Source organism: Thermobia domestica, chromosome 2 (genome assembly GCF_964235325.1).
Source record: "Thermobia domestica chromosome 2, izTheDome1.hap1.1, whole genome shotgun sequence".
Lineage (NCBI taxonomy): Eukaryota > Metazoa > Arthropoda > Insecta > Zygentoma > Lepismatidae > Thermobia > Thermobia domestica.
This window is the reverse complement of record NC_137455.1, coordinates 340,010,163-340,032,586: the sequence shown is the minus strand read 5'-3', so window position 1 is coordinate 340,032,586 and position 22,424 is coordinate 340,010,163. Positions and strand designations below refer to the sequence as shown.

Below are 22,424 nucleotides of genomic sequence, written 5' to 3'. Positions count from 1 at the left end.
CTGGAAATCCAATCGGAAAACATCCATTAGGAAGACAGACACAGAGGGGAAGACAATATTAAGATGAATCTAGCAGAAATAGGGGTACAAAGTAGAAACTGGATTCAGTTGGGTAAGGACAAAAGTGATTGAAGAGGTTTTATGAACGCGGCATAGAGTTAGCTAGTTCTTTTACGGTAAAAAATATTTATGATATATAACGGAAATTCAGAAGGTCTATGTTATGTCTGTATGTAGATAGATAAAACAGAAAACAATTGATACGTATGCACAGAAAACAAATCCTGACGATACAACTAGTTCATGGAGAAATGATCCCAATAAATTCTTTTAAATTGGAAGCATTTCATGTTAATGGAATTAAAAAATCACTGGTAGTAATTAGCCTTTGAAAAAGACGAAATTCGTTGGGTTAAGCTTTGACCCTTTTTAGCACTTGACTCAAAGATTTCGAATATGCTATTATTCCGATTGTTTACCTTCATTTTTAATATTCCAGCGCAAACAACAGCTTGCGTGTGTCTCTTCACTTCTCTCATTTTCAAACCTTCATTCTCACCATCGTGATTAGTTCGATCACCATCACAACGCTGAACACGTATTTCAGACTTTGATCGTTTCCGATCCACACACTACGTATGTCATTACTCAACACCTTGTGTATCGCATTGTCATTAACAAATCGTGTATAATAACTTTCTTTAAGTAATAAGTAAAAACTTGTGACTGTTAATGAAAATTTTGGATTGCGAGCGGAGCGAGCAAGAAAATTTTTAATAAATGTATTTCTTTGTAAATTGACAATATTGATTTAATAGGGCGCCAATTTTTTGACGGGGCGTCGCGTCGTTTACTTTTTCCGACACCTTTTTTTTCTTCCTGCTCGTTCGGCGCCCCTTTCCTACCAGCGCCTGGGGCAACCGCCCCGCTCACTCCCCCCGCCCGTAGCTACGGCTCTGCATGTATTACAACTGGTATAGACTAATGAATTCAGTCCTTTTTATTTCAATTTGGTACTATTTTTCAGCCCACTCCAGGGCTAGGGCTGTGGCAACACTGATATGATCATAATTCCATTATTTAGTGAAGATAGGAATGCTGCTGTTGTGTTAGCGTCTACTTCGTAGATAATAATAATTAGAGAGGATTTAGTTTCACCTAAAGGTAAGATATTGGTTATCGACACCCGAATAAAATGAATTACTCAGAATTCTCTTTTGATAAACAAGGTAGCAATTATACGTTTCAAAATTAATGGGAGGACATTTCATCATGCTTTTCGCGTGTTAAGTAATTTTTGCCAAGACATATTGTTGGGGAATGAGTTTTTAGTATCTCAGAGAGTCCAAATTGATTTGAGTAGGAACGTTTTACTGCTAAGGAGATTTGGAAAACCTAGACAAATAGAGACCCAAAATAGCTCCCTCCCTCACAAAATAAGTATCATGAAGACGTCGGTGGAATAAGACTTAACTCTAGCGATACCGCGAGCGTAGCGAGAGGGAAAAAACGTTAGCATGGGTCTGAAGCCTATAATATAATAAGCTGATTGCTATATTTTAGTATTAAAGGCAGGGATTTGGGGGCCCCGGAGCCTGGGCTCCATTGGCTTTGTCCTTAATCCGCTCCTGGACTGGTTGTCATAGTTAAATATTCTATTTTAAAGCAACAGACTGTTGATTTATTCTACACATATGCACATCCCGATATAATTCGAAAAACATTGTGATTTGCAGTTATTATGATAAGACTATAAGAATGTGTCAAGCATCATGCTACTCTCAGATTATTTGGCAATCAAATACTTATTAGTTTAGTGTTTGATATTGCACTAAGAATTAAATTATGTACTGCAATTTTGAAATCAACCTTTACCACTTGATGAAAAAATGGAATAGAATTACTATATGATGCCAATACAACGTGTAGTCGGGGAGCGTTTTGGTTTGGTTAGTCAGGCAGGGAGGGCCAGGCCCGCAACCAGCCACAGAGGTTGGGGGGGCATGGATATGTTCGGGGGGCCAAGTCATTAAATATTATTTTGCACATATCTAAATTGTGTTGAGATCTGGAGGGGCTATGGAAAGTTTGGGGGCCAGGCCCCCTAGGCCCCCTCTAGTTGCGGGCCTAGGGAGCGCTAAGACGAGCTCTTATCTCGGGCGATAACTAGCCTACCGCCGGGCGTCGCTACTTCAAAACCAATATAATTCATCCGATATTTACAAAAATCTCGTGTTTATTACTCATCGATACGAAACTAAAAGGAATAACCTACTCTTTGCTATTCATTTTTGATGAATGTCGAACCTATTATTTAATTCTGGTAGCAGAAAGTACGTGCATATCTGCTATGACTATACTATAAATTTTCATAAGATGTCGCGGTTTCTAACTCTCGAAATCTGAAAGCCCTATCCTTGACCAAACCTTGAATCTGCTTCTAGTTGTGCGCAAATTTAATATAGTTTAAAAGCAATATAATAAGGAATGTATTTACGTAACATCAGGGAAATAACGTGAAGGTTTGAAGTTATTACTATTATTATTTTTAGCATAAGACCATGATAGATACTTAATATCAAGTAAAACAAAAACCAAAATTACGTTAGCGAAACCTCCAACAAAATTATTTCACATTTAATAGTATTAAAATTGACTTTTCCAACATTTGTTTCTCACCAAGTTTTTTATAAATTCCTTTTGTATAGAACAGGTGTTTAATATAACTCATATTAAAAGCCTCAACAAGATACTGTTTGGTTATAGAGAAAAGCTCGACGAACTCGGCCAAAAAAATTGCTGGATTCGTGTCTGAGAGCATGAAATATGAGATAATTCACTATAATTTCTCACTCTCGTTACTTCTCGAATATGCCATAGTATAAGTGTTTTTCGGAAATATTTATTTATGGCATATGAATAACATTATATAATACACCATTATTCCAACATTCGAAAACTAGATTTTAAGAAAACTCACCCATCATTATGACTAGTGTCGGATTTATGTATAAGCTAAACAAGCTATAGCTTAGGGCCCCACTCGCTTGGGAGCCCAAAAAATTTAAACGGAAAACTGATTGTAATGTACTTTTCAAATAACAAAAAATAAAGTAAATAACATAAAGCGCACATACAACAATGGTGTAGGGCTCTATTTCTCAGCTCCACTTGTATTAAGGCTCCTGTTATCCGCCCCTGTTTATAATGGAGCCCCTGTTTCCCAGCCCTGCTTGTAATGGGCCCTTGTTTCTATTTAGACATCCATTAGGTCCGTAAATTAGCATATAGCATATATTCAGACCTAAAAAATGGCGACAATTTGTCGCTGAAAAAGAAAGCTTGTGGTATAAAGGGCCCCTGCCCTAAAGCTTGACGTATAAGGGGCTCCCCTTCAATAGCTTAGGGCCCATCAAACCTAAATCAGACACTGATTATGACTCCTTTTGGGTTCCTTCAAAAACAATTATGCTATATCATAGTATTAATAATAAACCATTTAATACTCCTTGGAGCCATTTTCGAATAAAAAAAATAGTCTGAACGAAACACCACTTATGTCCACACTACTAAACTATCTTTTCTTTTTGAAAAAAGTCGTTTCTGTGTTCTGCCTTGAATGAAAAGTGTAATCGTAATGTATTTAATCATTACGGTGTAACTGTAGCATATGTTAATGCAGTTATTCAATTACTGTTGCTTCGTGATTGGAGTCAGGCAAGATCTAACGCCTTGGCGCGGATTTACGGAAAACTTCTGTATGCTTGTAAATAGGGCAAAAGTCAGACTTCCCGTTTAGCCCAATCTGTCCCGTTTCCCCACTACTAACTCAAATTTTAGTACGTATGTTGAATGCTTCATCACTGTGTACTTTGGTTGTTCATTTCATAAATGGCACGACTAGCAGCGTGGCAATCTATAAAATCACGTTTAAAACCTCCCTGAACCGATTTTAATTTTCGGGAAGGATATGTAGCGATAGGTTAACGCAGTTTCTCCTACTTAAAATATCTAGGTTACCCCACTGGGAAGACAAAACGTAAATGGTAATGGAGAAAATTTGAACTGATCGGCAATGTATTTCTAACAGATGTGATCAGATAGGTAAAAGAACTTTTTTTAAACAAAACTTTAAGAGTTCTATTTTTATGGACCTCAAATAAAAATGATAGAACGCACTATTTTCTGCTCAAACTTTTATTATTCATTTTCTTAACAAATTAACATAGTATCATAGAAGTAGTAACGATTGGCATTCAATAAGTGATCTGCCTGAGATGTAAATGAAATGAAATCATCAAATTTATCTCATTACTTTTCAGTACTGTTCCATTTGGCTTCAACAGACTAGATTCAGTTTGCCTTAGGTATTCAGAGTTTGCTCGTAGTTACATAAATAACGTACGCCTTGGGGCGGGAGACCCGAGTTCGATTGCCAGTGGGGGGCCCATGTTGTTCAGATTCCATGTTACGCTGTATGGTTTATGTCTCGTATGGTTTATGTCTCGTATGGCTTAAGCGTTAGAAGGGACAAACTCCACATCAACCAAACAATCGTTTCAAATAGTCGTATATAGGAATAAAAGAAATCGGAACAGAAAGAAATATATCGATTACCTAAACATCCCATTACCGCTTCCTTAACTGCAATAACGTCAGAAAATCATTGCATACGAAGAAAATTCTTTAGTCACCTGGAGCCAGATCTAGAATATGATGTAGTGATTCAGCACTATGAGCCATATCCTTTGATAACAGCCTATGATTTGCATAATTTGTGTACAGATCTGTTGTTTTGGAGTAGCAACACACAAATCGACAATTTCCCACGGTATAATTGTGGAAACTTCAGCGTCTTCATTTGCCTAACGTAGCACGAATACAAGAAGAAAAGTCTCAAAAGCACAGTTGCTGAGACTACACATACACTTGTTTAGTTTTAGAGTCATGATAGTGTACCCATGTCTCAATTCGCAAATAGAATTTTTTGGGGGGAGCTTCATCTGGCTAAGCAATTAGCGTATGTGCCTTTGGCGTTGAAAACCCGGGTTCGATTCTCGGTGGGAACTCATGTCCCATGTCAAGCAGTAGGTTCACGTCGTATACCGCATTACTGCTAAAAGGGCGGTAACCCCAAAATCAAATCAAATTTTCAGGGTTTTCTCAAACCATGTATAAGTTCTTTTGGCATCAGTGCTGGCGGAACAATTTCCGTTCAGAAGTCACGATTCGTGATATCCATTTAATACAATCAAAATTGATTGGATGATATTGTCTACAGTGGCAAACAAAATTTTTAGTTTATGAACTATATCATTAACTTCAATACGATAGTCTTGCAAAATCACGAAATTCATATTTTCCCCTTATTTCTTTGAAGTTAATACGACAGGTCTCCCTGAATGTGGATCACCTTAAATCCGTTCACTCCCCCATTTAACCTTATAAAGGACGGCGCGGGAACTCCCTGTATGCATCACCAGCCGGCGGCCTTTTAAAGATGATTAAAAATTATTTGTAGTATTTAAAACAAATGTTTATAGCATCACTTGCAATCTTAGAGAACCCTTCATACAAAACTTTGACCTCATTCCATGATTGGCAAACTATTACACGCAAGCCAAAAAAAGCCCATGTAGTGTGCGCTACAAAAGGGGCTTCCCAGCCAGTGAGGTTTACCAGATTTGCCAACAAAGTGGCTTGCCGTCCTTTAAAAGTTAAATTTATTTCACTCGGTAATATGAAGGTGCATATCAACATATACGCGTACAATAACAGCACACATCCACTCGTGCTTTTAAGCTTTCTTCTCTTCCTGTGAAAGGAATTTTATCAGGAATCAACGCTCGAAATCAAGCACTTCTACTCTCAATCTGCACAGCTCTGCATTCTCCATGTTCTCAATTCAAGCACCTAATGCCTACCGACCGATATGAAATGTCTCTGTTGCATGCCAAGACACACTGTACGTCCTACGGCAATGACAAAATATAAGTAGATACCTTATTGAATGCCCCTTGTATATACGGTAAAGTGATCCAAAGTTATTGAGATAGTGTTTATAATTGCCTAATTAGACCGTCACTGGTATAATGTAATAAGTTACACGGTGTCAAATCATGCAGCCGTATATCAAAGACGAATTACTTTATTCATAGTAGTTACTAAACTCCATATTGTCCTCAAAACTAAATTTTTAAAATATCCTTTCCTACCATCTCATTCTTAAAAATTTTAGAAGAAAAACTTAATCTAAAGACATGCTTTTACGAGCTTGATAAAGAAAACAGAAACTTCATTCTGTTAAATTGTACACAAAAGTTATGACTAAACACACAGTTTGTTTATCGTCCTCTCGTCACAGCAGGACAAAGACGAGCGGAAAGGTAAACAATAGAATTAATCCATTAAAAAAACAATGGCTTAATAGCGTGAGAGCAATCTCACCTGAAGTTCATTCTACAAATGGCTGCTCCATCAATACTCTGGGAAGGCGCGTCGTCCGATGACTTTGCATCCGGTACCCGGTGCTCCTTCCAGTAAGTCACGTGGCCATTAGTCGTAATCACATAATGGACGTCTCTCTCGCACGGACACGTCGACAAAATTACAGCCTGAGCTTCTTCATCCGGCTACAAAAGACAAAAGGTAGTAATGAAGTCTGAGATTCTAAAGTTTATTCAGCAGGTGATTAATGGCAACAGATACGGATGCTACTAATATATATTTTCCACACTAATGAGTTAGAGAAGCTAAACAGTGCAAGTAGTTCACTAAAACGTTCTATATATCGTGTGAAGAAAGTGTATTTAAAAGGTTTCTAAGGAATTTTATATCCAAAAACAAAAGTGTATTTAATTTTTGAAATCTTTATATTTTGGAAGAAAAGTGCGTGTATTTTTTGTATAGTGTATAACCTTACATTACAGAAACGCAGTGTGTTAAAAACATTTCTAAATATCTCCAAATCACGGAAACGAAGTATATATATATATATATATATATATATATATATATATATATATATATATATATATATATATATATATTAAATAGCTATGTATCGCGGGCATTTATTCGGAAGTTGGTCGTCCGCCTAGTTTTTGGCCAAAACCGTAATAGAAGATACGAAAATTTAAAAATCATCAAGTTTAATTTACTTTATCAGAGCTTAATACTCAATTCATATAGTAATGAAGAGCGAGCGATAACGAGTAAAGACGGGTTAGTAGCCAGATTGGTTGTTACTTACCGTTGCATTGAAAAGTATAACTTTCTACACGTTTCTTTGCAGTTATTTGCTTACCACATTTTGTACAATTTATTTTTCGATGTATTAAGCCATGACATTCACTTACTTTTAATAGATTTTTCTGATTATCCCCTTATTGTTTCACAAACAATAATACTGTTACGGTTAAATCACATCCAGCGCTGCATGTCTGTATACCTGCAGCCATCTTTACAAAACAAATGCTCCTTACGTTCCCACAATCCGACCATTCAGTAACCTTGCACCAAATAGTTCCTTCCGCATGCCAAATAGTTCCACGTTTAGAACCGCTAATATATATAAACTTTCGCTCTTCTTATATATTATCAAACACATAGACAAGCAAATTATTCTTTTCTTAGCAATAAATTTTCTAAATTTTGCTAAAAAGGGATGACTAACTTTGGAGCTTAACACGTATCCCGGAACGGAAGGCTTTTGGGTTTCGGAAAGAAAGTATATTGAAACTATTTTTAAAATAACTATACATGTCAAACAAAAAATGTATTAAAATATTTGAAGTAAGTGCATATCTCTGAAACAAAAAAGTACCGAAAATATGCTTATATAAATGGGTTAACTGCTGCAGATGGCGGTCCCGAAATACAAAATTTACGGAGAAATGAACTGAATCAGACTAAATATGATAATGAGAGTAACAAATGTTAGAAAGATCATTCCTGTAGTTTGATTAATAAGGGAGAAAACATAAATTAAATTGAACCACTGATTGGAAAAAGGGAATAAGTACAATTTTTTGCGATTTTAACCTGAGATAGCAGATGTGTTCCTTTGAGATAGTTACATCGTTGAGTAGAAAATCGGAATGTTTGGGCAACTCTATATGACCAGTGTAGAAGACAAAATATCTCGCTGATTAGAAAAAGGGAATAATTACGTTTCTTATTTCCTTCTTCCGATCACTATAAAATACCACCACAACTGTGAGACTGTGTGTATGTAGACAGCCATTAGAGCCCTCTGCTGACGGTACGATACTTCGCATTGTCTTCGCATTGCACAATCTATAGAGAAATATTTGGCCCAATCAGTTACAGATTTACGTGTTTTCAGTGATACAAGTGGTGATCATACAATACCAAAACTGCAATCATACAATGACATTAATGCTTTTCAGTCTGATCGTGTCATAACGCTTTACCACTGTACAGCAATATTTGCCTGTCAGAGATCACAGTTTTTACCATGTGACCGAAATTTTGTTATAATCAAACGAGAACTCAAACGACACAATCGCATTTATTTACCAGCAGAGTATAACCACATGATTACGAATGCAAGAAATACTGATACTCCATTTCAGGTTTACGAAGTTGTCAATGAAGAAATCTTAGATTTTAAACATTGGTGGTAACCGTTTTACAAGAAATCTTCAGGTAGCATTGTGGACAAAACAGTGAAATTCCAAGTAAGTAAATAGAGACACTGTTTATAAAGCAGAATCTCTAGGTTATGTGCAAGCTCATAAGTTTATCAATGAACTAAGAACTGATATTTTTCGATTACTCAAAAGTAATGTCACAAACGTTCCACTGCCAACGTCAAAGGCATACGATTGGCAAGTCCCGATCAATCAGAAAAAGATAAACGATTCTTCACAAATCATCAAATGCATACCTGACCAATACAAAAAGTTTTATAGGATGATTTGTTCATGGAAAACCACTGACCAAGAAACTGCAGAAGACGAAGATGCAGACGGATAGGACCCTATGTAAATTCATTCTATTTTGACAACGTATTTTGCTACGTACTTTTTCAGCTGTCTATTGTATTACTTTTCTTGCTGTACGAATAACATGTGCTTTACAAAAAAAAAAAAAAAAAAAAAACCGGTGACAATAACAGTGTTAGAAGCCTAACATGCGTGAGAGTTCGGATACATATATCCAAGATTAACATACAACATTGCATTCAGCATGTATATTTTCATACCTTTCTATCATAAACTGCACATTACATGCCCTACACACAATTACAATTGCGTCCAACTCTAATTGATTGGAAAAAGGGAATATTTTTTCCATTTTTAAGCTTATTTAACCAATTGCAGTGCTGCAATACAAGATTCTCCTTCTTGTCTTAGTGTTTGTTAGTTCTTTTGCTACAAGTAATCAATTATACACTTTTTGCAACAAGTACAAACAACGCCTCGGGAAGGTTTTTTAGCGTTTTCGAAAAGTTAGGTCTGATGCACTTATTCCCTTTTTCCAATCAGTGATTCAATTGTGGACTGTATGTGTTCACGGATTGTTGTGATACGAGTATGAGGTGAGGTGGCAGTAGAACATAATCAGACAGTTTCAAACAACTGTGTTATTAACTAACTTAGGATATGTATGGTGCTGTATTATCATGGGGGTCCAGGTGGAACAAAACGTGCTCTGCGGGACTTCTAGGCTATTACTAATATGGATCCGTATAGTAAAACTGAACGCATTTTTATCAATAAAGTTCTGTGTGCAAAGTGGACTAAATACCACGTGAGATTACGTCACGCTCGATTGGTCCAACTTCAATGTAAATTTAGTCTTACCCTTTGGGAAGAAATGATATTTAATCGGCCGCATTGTTTTAGTCATTAATGAATAGTGTGCACTCTGCAAAACTTAATAGCACAGACTAAAATACATAACAGTTCCAAGGTATTAATTTAGCGCAGTAATGGGTGTAGGAAAGAGCAAAACAAACTGGAAATAAGAATTGTAATTAATAGTGAATAGTGAAGGCCAGAAATGAAACAGGGGTAATTGTAGGTAAGAAATATGAAATGAAAGTAAGAACGGTTAAGTTGTAATACAACGTACGTTGTAAACAGATTTATGTGGGTTTTATCCGGGGCCGCCATCTGCGGCAGTTTAGCCATATAAATTTCCATCACACTAAAAAGGACATTAAAAAGTTTTTAAATAATTTTTCATCCCAAAATTAAAAGGTATTTTTTATTGCAAAAAGAAAGTGTATTTAAAAATATATATAATAACTTTACATCCCAAAGAAGTTTAATATAAAGATTTTTAAATGTCTTTACATCCCAAAAAGAAACATATTAAATAGATTAAATCACATATTTTTTACCCAAATTTTTACGATTATACTGTAAATACAGAAAATATTCCGTTCACAGATGACACCCTTCTCATTGTCACATAAAATATAAAAATAGCAATCAGTAGTTCATCTCAAATAACTAAAAATTCCAACTTTTATTCGATTTAAATCAGTTAATCTTAAATAATACGAAAACATAACATATATTCTTTCTCTCGACACACACTAACAAAATTAAAGAAACTCTAATAGTAAGTTTCAAGATTTCAGATTAAAATAAAATCTAGATACCAAAATTATCAACAATATCGAATTGATTGATCGCAGTAAATTAATTCTATATCGCGTTCAATAAGATTTATTCACTATAGGCGCAGATACTGGCTGGCAAAATGTGATGGTCACCTTGAAATTTGCTTGGACCTAATCATTTGTATTAATAACTTAGCTCCGAAGTTATACAAAAATCGTGGGCAATACTGACTAATAATATTACTTAAAAAAACACAATAGTTTCACTCATAAATGAAATCAGAAATTAATCAAAAATGAATCTTGGGGCCGCGGTGGCTCAGTGGTAGAGCGTTCACCTCTGGTGCACGAGGATCTTGGTTCGCTCCCAGCTCGCGTCAAGTGTGCTTTGTGGTAGACAAACACCGTGTAAGTTGGTTTTCTCATTGTTCTCCCGTTTCTTCCCACTTTCTTCGTTCCACCATTTCATTTATTAATCATCACCGTCTCCTTTAGCCTAGCCGGCATAAAACGTAGGACGTAAAACTTAGATTTTATTATATTCAAAAATGAATCTTCTTCAGTCGGTAGAGATTGTTATATCAAGCAGAAAGACTTTTCAAAAAAAAAAAAAAAAAATCCGACGTACATTTACGAGAATATGAGCTTTCGAACGAAGGTGCATAGCCAGGTTGTACTTGAACATGACTGTACATAAACTCAAGACTATATGTCATGAGAGTACTGAAAGTTCTACTAAGTTCTTAAAGATATAAAAGTTATACTAACCTCAAATTCTCGTTTAAAAGTTTATTAATTTTAGTTCTAATGGTATTCTATTTTATTGTAATGAAAAACAATGTAGATGAACGTTTATTAACGGAAAGCATGCTTTGTGAATAGTTGCAAATTTATCCATTATATTATAAATTCTAAAATTTAGCTTCGAAACAGACAATCCTGGTACTTCTATCTCTCTATATAGAAGTAGTCCTGACTGACTGACAGGCTAATTGATCAAGGCCCAGGCTAAACTGCTTAAGCTAGAAACTTGAAATTTGGACAGCGAATGGGATTTATGTCTTAAGGTCCCCTAAGGAAGAATTTTTTTGGGGGGAGGGGTATTTGACTAAGAAAGGGATAAAGAGGTGTGACAATTACTATCTTTAAATGTCCATATTTCGAAAACTCTTATGAATAGAGACATAAAATTAGATATTTGGATTTCTCATTTAAAATAATTAGAAACCTGTTTCACTGTTTTTTGATATTTGCTCTACAGGAAGTCCATAAAGTCCTACAGGAAAGTAAAATTTGGAAACTGCGTAATGTATTAACAAATACTTCTTGATGTACTTACAGAAAGGTTCAAAGTTTTGTTTCAGCTAGTTAAGGTTCATCGCCAAACCTCCAATTGTGCACCATTCACGTCCAAACACTCTTGCAGTCTTTTTGGAAAATCAAGAATTGCGTGTTGCCGGTGCTCGTCTGGAATATTCAAAATCACATAAGTTATTTTGTTCTTGATTAGCTGGCTTCTGCGAATACACCTTGGTCTTCACGTGTCCCCACAGCCAGTAATCACAAGGCGGCAAACCTGGTGATCTTGCAGGCCAAAATGTGGGTCCTCTTCGACCAATCCATCTCTCCTTAAATTCTTCGTTAAGAAACTGTCGAACTTGAAGGACATAGTGCGGCGGTACCCCATACTGTTACATGTGGACCTCATTAAGGATGCCTAACCTAGTAAGGTCTGGCAAAAGGAATGTCTGTAACATGTTCAGATAATTGTTACCATTTACCGTCTCTTCCTCGAAGAAAAAAAGACCGATAATGTGGTCCATTGAAACAGCACACCACACACTGACTTTAGGACTACCCCGCTTGTGCTCCTCGAATTCACGTGGATTTTCCACCTCCCAAATTTGGCAGTTGTGCCTGTTCACTTTTCCCGACACATGAAATGTGGCTTCATATGAAAACAGAAATCGAGCCAGAAGGTCACCATATTCTTGTAAGCGGGTAAGCATTGACTCACAGAATTCCATTCTCATGTCACAGTTTTCCTCTATCAGCTAGTGCACACATTTTAATTTATAGGGCCGGACCTTCAAATTCTTGCTTACGATCTTGTGTAACGTTGACTTCGGTATTCCCAGTTCCAATGACCTACGTTTAAGCGACGTCCTTGGACTCCTGGCTACGATGTCCTGCAACATGTGAATCACATCGTCACTCGTTCCTGGCCTTCCACTGCGTGGTAAATCTGACACATTTCCCGTTTCTATGAACTTCTCGTACCGTCTCTTGATATTTGTTTCTGCTGGGGGTGTTTTCCCATACGTTGTTTGGAACTTTCTCCGCACTGAACGCACGATTTTAATTCCGCAAACCACAAAACACATTGTGCCTTTTCTTTAATAGACGCCATCTTAAGTCACGTGATTACCAGCGCAAACGTCATCGAGCATTGTAGCCAGAACAAAACTTTAAACTTCCCTTCTTTCAACCCCCAAAATTTATACACTTAAATGTAACGGTTTCCAAGACAGAGAGTTTTACTTTCCTGCAGGACTTTATAGACTCCCTGTACAAGGGAAGGAAAAGGGCAGAAAGAAAATGGCTGGGGTTACAATTATTGTAATTAGATGACCATATTTCGAAATTCGTTAGGATCAAAGTCACGAAATTCGATACAGTAGAGCGTCGATTATCCGAACGTCGGTCAACCGAACGACCGCTTAACCGAACTGTGTACTCGCTCGCACCTGTTACTCTCCCTCCCTACCGTCCATCATCCCCCTCACTCCCAAACCAAGTTTCTCACAGTAGTCGCCGCACTGAGCCACCGCTGGCGGAACATTGCTTCTAATGGGGCCTTCATAAGGCGCTGCTGACCGGCCAAGCCGCCAGTCGCTGTGTTTCAACAATCAGCACACTTCTGTCGGTTTGGCACTGGCTGTAGAAGTACAGTCCAGTACAGTGCAGTACAGTACAGTACAGTACAGTTCGATTATCTGAACAAACCAGTTTTCCGAACACCCATGTCCCCCAATTACTTCGGATAATCGACGCTCTACTGTATTTAGATTTTTCATTTAAAATAATTAAAGAAATATTTCAGCGTTTTTGATATTTCCCTTAAAATGAAGAAAACGGAGGGTATAGAAAGAAAGAAAATGAGGTTGCAGTTGTTAATAAAAATGACATTATTTCGAAATCCCTTAAGGTTAGATGTTTCATAGTTGGTGTTTAGGGATTAATTTAAAATTATGAGAGACGTGTTTCATCGTTGTTTTTTTCCTTTGTGTGTGTGTGTTTTCCTTAGAAGAGAAGGAAAACGCCTGAAGAAAAAAGAGCATGAGTTGTACTTCTTAAAATAAGATTGCCGTATCTCGAAATTCCTTGAGTAGAGATATATTAATTAAAAATGTGTTTCAGCGTTTTCTTGGTGTTTCCCTTGAAAGAGAAGAAAAAGGATAGATCCTGTAATTGTTATAATAAAATAGTCATATCTCTAAATCCTTTTAGATTAGAGATATATTTGGAATATGGGAAGCACACAATTTGTCACGTAAAGTACCCCTAAGGAAGGAGTTACCAAAATTCGACAGAGAAGGACTTGCTTGGGGAGTAATTGTTTGAGTAAAATGTCCAGTTCTCCGAATCTCTAAAGGATAGAGACATGAAATTTTATAAAATTATATGGGCTGCCCATTTAGACATTTGAAGACTGGTGTGGCATATAAACACAGCCTCGGACACGCTTAATTTGTCAAATAAATCACTCAATATCCAATCGTAATTTGGATAGCTTTTAGAGAGTCCATTTTTCGTTCTCAAAGGGTTAAAAATAATTAGACACGTGTTTCATCGTTTTTTATATTTCCTGTAAAAATGAATCAAAAAAGGCGGGAACAAAAGATGAGTTGAGTTGAGTTGATTTTAGTTTAGCGTCCCTTTCAGCAGCGAGGCTATATGAGACGTGGACCTACTGATTAACGTGGAATCCGAACCACATGAGCTCCCGCCGGGAATCGAACCCGGGTCACGAACAAAAGATGAGTATGAGTGGCAATTGTTAAAATTGGATGACTATATCTCAAAATCCCTTAAGGTTAGGGTAATGAAAATTGGTATTTAGACTTTCAGACACTTTATTAAAGATGTAGGCCTAATCCAACGTTTTTTTGGCGTTTTCCTTAGAAGGGAAGAAAAAGGGCAAAAAGGAAAAAAAGTAGGACTTCTATTGTTAAAATAACATGCCTTTATCTAGAAATTCCAGCTCCCGCTAAGTGAACTTTGTGGTGGACAAACACCGTGTGTGGGGTTTTTGTCGTGGTTCTCCCGTTTCCTCCCAGTTTCTTCATTCTACCATTTCATTAATTTCTCGTAATCACCGTCTCCTTTATCCTAGCCGGCATAATCGTGGGACGTAAAACTTCAAGATTCCATTCTTATATCTCGAAATCTCTTAGAGATACTGTATGTTAATTAAAGACGTGTTTCAATGTTTATTGATGCTTTCCTCAGAAGGAAAGAAAAAAGGCTACGGGTTGCAATTATTGTAACAAGATGGCTCGTATTTCGAAACCCTCGAAGACAGAGGCATGTTAGGGCTATGAGATGTGCGAAACCGTAGGCGCAGCAATTGCGGGAGTCGGAGGGCCAAGTACTCAGATAGCCGAAGGCTAGTTTTCATGTATGAATTATTTGCGTTCCCCTAAACGTGCAACAAAGATGCATAGAAAAAAATCATTAATCTTTGACTAGAGACCAGAACAAGAAACTGAGTGTAGTCGGTTATTAGCTCAACATGAGTCTCAGAAAGGAACAGTAAAGTATTTAAGCGCAGGCACAGCCCCCACTTTGCTTTCGCTCTAGCTCGTTGTTCATTATTGCACAAACGAAAATTTGTGTTGCACATTTCTGCACAAACGATTGATACCATTTTCGACCAATTTTGTGATTGCACAAACGAAAATTTGTGTTGCACATTTCTGCACAAACGATACACAAACGATTGACACCATTTTCGGCCATTTTTGACAAGGTGGGGGCTATCATTTAGACAGACTCCACTTTGTTTTCGCTCTAGCTCGTTGTTCATTGTTGCACAACGAAAATTTGTGTTGCACATTTCTGCAGAAACGATGCACAAACAATTGACACCATTTTCGACCAATTTTGACAAGTTGGGGTGGGGGCTACGGTTTAGATAGCCCCCACTTTGTTTTCGCTCTAGCTCATTGTTGATTGTTGCACAAACGAACATTTGTGTTAAACATTTCTGCACAAATGATACACAAACGTTTGACGCCATTGTCGACCAATTTTGACAAGGTGGGGGCTACCGTTTAGCCAGCTCCCACTTTGTTTTCGCTGTAGCTCGTTGTCCATTGTTGCAGAAACGAAAATTTGTGTTGTACATTTCTGCACAAACGATGCACAAACAATTGACACCATTTTCGACCAATTTTGACAAGTTGGGGTGGGCTACCATTTAGATAGCCCCTACTTTGTTTTCGCTCTAGCTCATTGTTCATTGTTGCACAAACGAAAATTTGTATTGCACGTTTCTGCACAAACGATTGACACCATTTTCGACCAATTTTGAGAAGGTGGGGGCTACCGTTTAGCCAGCTCCCACTTTGTTTTCGCTGTAGCTCGTTGTTCATTGTTGAACAAACGAAAATTTGTGTTGCACATTTCTGCAGAAACGATGCACAAACAATTGACACCATTTTCGATCGATTTTGACAAAGCGGGGGGGCTACCGTTTAGACAGCCCCCCACTTTGTTTTCGCTCTAGCTCATTGTTCATTGTTGCACAAACGAAAATTTGTGTTGCACATTTCTGCACAAAAGATACACAAACAATTGACATCATTTTGGACCTGTTTTGACAAGGTGGGGGGCTGTCTAAATGGACGTCATATTATAGTTCATTTGCAAGCCTACCGTGAAAATTTTAGGGATCCAGTAAAAATTTAGGAGGGTCCGGCCCCCTGTGGATACGGGCCTGCGAAGCTAAGGAAACAAAAGAATTGAAATGAAAGTCAAACCCTGACCTTATGGAAAAATGTAGCAAATGTTAACTAAATATGAATATAATTACGTGTAAACATGATTTCCACTATATCAATTTAGCTTAAGTTGATCGAGGTTTACTAATGCATCATTTACATATTTTCAAAATAAAGCAATACTTAACTCCGTTTATATATGTGTTAAAAAATATGGTGGAATATTGTGTTGTACTTATAAGGAACCTCTCTTTTATGGAAGAATACCTGAGTAACGAAGTGAAAATAATTCCTCTCTACGTACCTATTTCCAAAGATGCTATTAGTGAAGGGTATATAATGAAATAAAATGTCCAAAGATGGCTGAAATACAAGAATTGATAGTCTCTTTGACCTAAGCAAAACAATGGGTTGAGTAAACCCTTAGCAATACTTCCCAAAAATGAAAATTAAAAATTAGGTTTTTATAATAATCACTACATTTATCAACATAACACTGATAATGAAACATATATCCACCAAGTTTTCGTTATGTAGATGTAAGATATGGTCAATGGAATATAATACAAAATCATGAGTAACTGAGTAAGTTTCATGTTTTTTTAAGGAAATTAGTGAGGAAACGTATTAACCAAAACATTATACCGAGATAAATAGAGCTCGTTCTTGGCGGTACACAACGACCGCTGATGAGTCATAATATTGCGATCATCTGATGTGTTTGAACGAAATCGTTGGACTGACGTAAGAGGTAATGGGTGGCTTGGCGGGGGGACACCAGAAACACTCATCAGACGGTGACAGTTATTTCGCTTTGAAATGCTTGTCAGTAGAATGAGGAAGGACGGTGATATTTCATAGTTTTATAGAGGTCATATTGTGATGGCCTGACGGTTGGGCAACCAACTCGGAAAGAGCACGACGAGTGTGACCACCCAGAAAAATATTTCGTACTAAGCTATGCAGAAAAAAAGTACTAGATCAGGGGGAAAAAGTACTAAAATCTTATCTCCTCCCGTTTCACCCTATTTATGACATTTTACGATATTAATATCTTATTAGAAGGTTTCGGGCATATCCCTCTCCCCTGTAGGGGGAATGACCACCACATTCTTGAAAGAACCCCAACTTTAAATTTTTACTGTGAAAATTCGATACAAACCGTGGAAACCACTTACATCCTCCCAATTTCGCTTTACACCCCGAAACTAATAATCCTGACGGAATCCCTGCTTAATTGTCATATTAAAACTCTGTAAAATCACTAAAGTAACACAAGTATGACAAATATAGAGGATGTCGGGAGAAAACAAGAAATATCATAAAATGTGATTATTGAGAAAATCGAGTTTTAATTCCATAACAGCCTACTGTTTAAACGGATCACCAATTATCTAATATTGTTTAAGGTGGTAGTTTATTAGTCGGAAGACGCGACCGAGCGGCCTCTGTCCTACTTCCGCCCTTGTAAATACCATTGTTGAAAACATAGTTACCAGACAGAAAAAAAAGTTACCAGGAATAGTGAAATTTTCGTGAATTGCCAAGTTTTCATGAGATTCCTTTTCCTCTCTCAAATGTATTTATGAGAAAAGGAGGGAAAAAGTACTAGATTTGTTGGTAAACGTACTACAACACTGAAATATTATAAAAGGTACTAGATGTAGTACGAAAGTACTAGCGGTGGTCACACTGAACGCGGCCTGTTGGGTGTTCGCGAGTTACCGTGGTTAGTGTCTTCGAAAAGTGGGGGAAAGACGGTGAAACTAGCACCAAACAATAAGGCATGGGACGACCACACCTCATTAAAGATGTCAGACGTAGTAGAATGTTGAGGTGGGTACAACAGAATAGAACACAAAGTGGGTCACAATTAACAGCAGACTTTAACAGTGGACAAATTACGAGTGTCTCTGAGCATACAGTTAACCACACCCTTATATATGAATCTCCGTAACAGATGTCGCACACGGACACTAATATTAATCGTACGAGATCAATTAATAGTAACTAAAATGGGATCACGTGCCCATCGTCATTGGAGCTCCGAGCAATGGTATAATGTTACATGGTCTGATTCTTCACATATTTACCTTTACTACGTAGATGGCTTAGTTAGAATCCATAGTCTTCCAGCGGAATAACCACTCAAGAGGTACAAAGTAGGGTGACAATATAATGGATCCCTCACCGATCTAATTTGGGAAAGCTACATAGTTCATCCATAGTTCATCCATAGGGTCGGAAAATACCCTCCCAGTATAATCCCCTCTTTCCTCAAATTGACACGCTGAGATGCACATAAAGACGTAGAGTACTAGTACTCCTTCCGGACTCCATGAAACTATCAGTCTCCGTTGAGAGCTCGACCGAACTCTGAACTATCCTTCCCTGATAGAGTCATTCGAATCCACTCATTTCTTGGTAACTCCTACTACTTTCACCTCAATTTTACGTGGTGAGGAACCACGTATTTCCTCGAACGCAATGGCACGAGTTGTCGCCCATTTAGGAATCGGGCGGTTAATTTTAAACTAGGTTCTACATTTGGTAATACATTGGCTTGCAAAACGTAAATATGTAACTCCCCCATACTGTATCACTCTCACGAGACATAAATAGATGAAGCTTGAACTATACATAGAAAATAGTGCTACAGTATGATACAAAAAAAGACACAAAACTTGACTACAAGAACAAAAATGACACCCTTCTACGGAAACAATAACTTACACTCAAGGAACTGCGACTCATAATTGCCTCTAACATTACAGAAGGAGTAAAATAATACTTTAAAAGGATATATGATTATCACAGACAGTAATGTAAACCCTAGAATGTTCTCCCATGCTGCTCCTTAGGTTGGTAATAAGTTGTTATGGTGTAAAGTTCCATTATCCCAGTAGTGTTGTTGTCAACTGCTGCAAGATCTTTCGTGCATTAGATAGTGCTGGAAAACGTATCCTTATAACATCCCACAAGTTTCTGTGTGATTCAGGTCGGGGGAAATGGAAGGCCAGTCCATTCGCCGAATATGCTCCTGTTTTAAGAGCTCCGCCACATGCGCTGTTCAATGCGATCGTGCATTATCACCCATAAGGATAAAATTAGAGCCGACTATTCATCTAAAAAGACGCATGTGGAGAAGAAACAGTATGAAAATAACGTTCACCAGTGAGTGCACCGCTTTCAAATATTGGGTGGACGGTATGCCCAAGCAACATTATGTTTCCTACACAAAAACAGCTAGGCCACTAAAACGACCATGTTCTTGGGTTAATTGTGTGTTTCTACCTCGCGCCAGATAAGTGTATGCCTTAAATAAGTACTCAGATTGAATCTGATTTCATCTAAGGAGATAACGTGGCTCACATCTTTTCTCTCTAACCCTTGCATTCTTGGCACCACCACAATTTGTGGGGGTCAACGAAACAGAATATAATAACCGTTGGGCAAAGAGATCAGTTCCATGCAGTACGTTCCACTGCGACGTGATTGGGCTTGCAGACCTATTAAATGTGTTTGCAATTTCACCCACTGTTTGATGTCTGTCCCTTCTTGTCTTTTGCACAATGTAGCGGTTCTCTGATACTGTAGTTGATCCTAGTAGATCATCTCTCATTCGAACAGCATTGCCCATGGTTCAGCATGTTCCTAATGCACGTGAAAAAGCATTGCTCTAGAAAATACAAAATTTCTAAGCCATGCTTGCTATACTTCGACCTTCTTCTTGTTTTTCGATTATTCTTCTCCTTATGAAGTCACCTAAATATTATTCCCTGGCCATGTTGTTGTAACACCACCACAATGCACCTTGACACCTCTCTGACACACACACACATACACATTTGTCTCGTCTCTTTCACTCAACTGCTTTATGTTGGGACAGCAGACACATTCACGACAATGCTGGCGTCACGTTATCTTGATTCTTGTGCGTATGTGGGAGACTTCTGGCAACCTGTTGCCGGGCTCTGATTCACTTCTAGCAACTACAGAGCAGTTTATATTACTGTACATATCATGCTTTTAAGTTTTGCACACAGATGTATATACTTGTATACGAGATAGTATCATGAAAGTTCGGGTCTAGTTCTGTATCTCATGAACAGATGGTAGCGAGAAGACGGAATTTCGTACATTAGTATGCTAAGAGACGTCTTTATGTGCACATCGGGATCTCTGCTACTGGTGTTACTCTGACCATGTACGTTATCTCGTTTGCAATTTCGTTATGAATATCAATTTGGAACAAAAAGTAAACGTGAAATTCTATGTTAAAACTGGGCAATTCTGACTCAGAGACATTTGGTGTGTCTTGGCAGGTTTGCGGTGATGCTGAAACCTCATGCTAGGTGTTTATAGTGGACTTATTCACACACACACACACACACCCAATATATATATATATATATATATATATATATATATATATATTTCCATACACACACACACATATATATATATATATATATATATATATATATATATATATATATATAGCAAGAGAGAGAGAGAGAAACATGGACATTCGTAGGGTAATGAATCAAGACTTTGTCTCAGATTCTCAGTAGTGAATCCTATTGTCAGATTTTAGAATGTCTGAGGAACAATGTTCGGTGAAAGGGATTTGATCAATGGAATATTAAAAACTGAATGCTTCAACATGACTATGCGTCCTGTCACTGAGCTGTCTTCACACGTCAGTTTCTCGCCAGAGTATTGGTTTCCGAGGACTTAGCTATCTTCCCAAAGATGAAGACACAGCTCAAGTGTGGCCATTTTGACATCCTTCCAAACATATCCAGTGTGAATCATACAGAAATTACTTGACAAGATTCTAATAGAAGACTTTGGCGGCGTATTTATTTATTTATTAAATTTAATAATCACCAGATACAGCTCAGAGGCCATTTTATACTGGTTATCTAACAACAACAATAATAATGGAAAGGATTTGTGAAGATATCGACCAGGGCCTGTTTTAGTAGGTACCACCTCGGCATCTGCCTTGTAGGACTGTGGAAAACCCTGGAAAACCTCAATCAGGATAGGATGGTCGTTAGGGGAATCGAACCCACGACCTCCCGAATGCGAAGTCAACGCTCTACCGCTTGAGCTATGACAGAAACTCTGGGAACACTGTATATTTGTGCAAGGAAACTATTTTCAAGGTGACAATGTGTAAACGTAAATAAATAACTATCTGATTTATGTTAACTTTGCTTTACTTTAGTAACTTCACAAATGAAATCAAAATCTCTGAACAAAGCAAGTCTTAACTAAAAATTGTAACCGTGTAACAGTTTCGCCAAGAGATATTGTGTTTGATGAAGCCAAGAAGTTTAATTACTTGGCGAAACTGTTACATAATTATTATTTCTAATTAAAACTTGTTTTGTTCAGAGATATTTATTTATTTGTTAATTAAGTAAATAAAATACTTTCTTGTTAGCAGAAATATTCTCAGAACTTACATACTGCATCGTACTAAGTTATTTTTAGGGCCTGAATTTTTTTAATGCTTATGCACATTTGCAAACGCGTATTTTGAATATTGGTCCATATTCTGATTCTCTATATATCTGAAGTTACAAATCATCATAATTTTCCCAACGTCTTTAATCTGTAGATTCGTGTATACCTATTGGAAGCAAAAGAGGTTAAGAATGTTAAAAAATAAACTTCTTCTGTTAGTTCTGCCCTAGGTGAAACTGGAAGAAAAGTTTAGGAAAAATTGGATGAAGTGTTTTAGACAAATTCAGGATTAGATAAGGTCGAGTTAATCAAGCAGAATATGCCCAGTAAATTTTCATCTCATG

General features: G+C 37.3%; 1 protein-coding gene across 1 annotated transcript in view; it reads right to left on the bottom strand.

Annotated features, from left to right (window-relative positions):
* Positions 1-22,424, bottom strand: part of LOC145678735 (C3 and PZP-like alpha-2-macroglobulin domain-containing protein 8) — a 1,617,316-nt gene that overhangs the window by 390,947 nt on the left and 1,203,945 nt on the right. Inside the window, exon 10 of the mRNA XM_081749186.1 lies at positions 6,448-6,632. Coding sequence (XP_081605312.1) covers positions 6,448-6,632 — 185 coding nt within the window. The remainder of the gene's footprint in view (positions 1-6,447; positions 6,633-22,424) is intronic.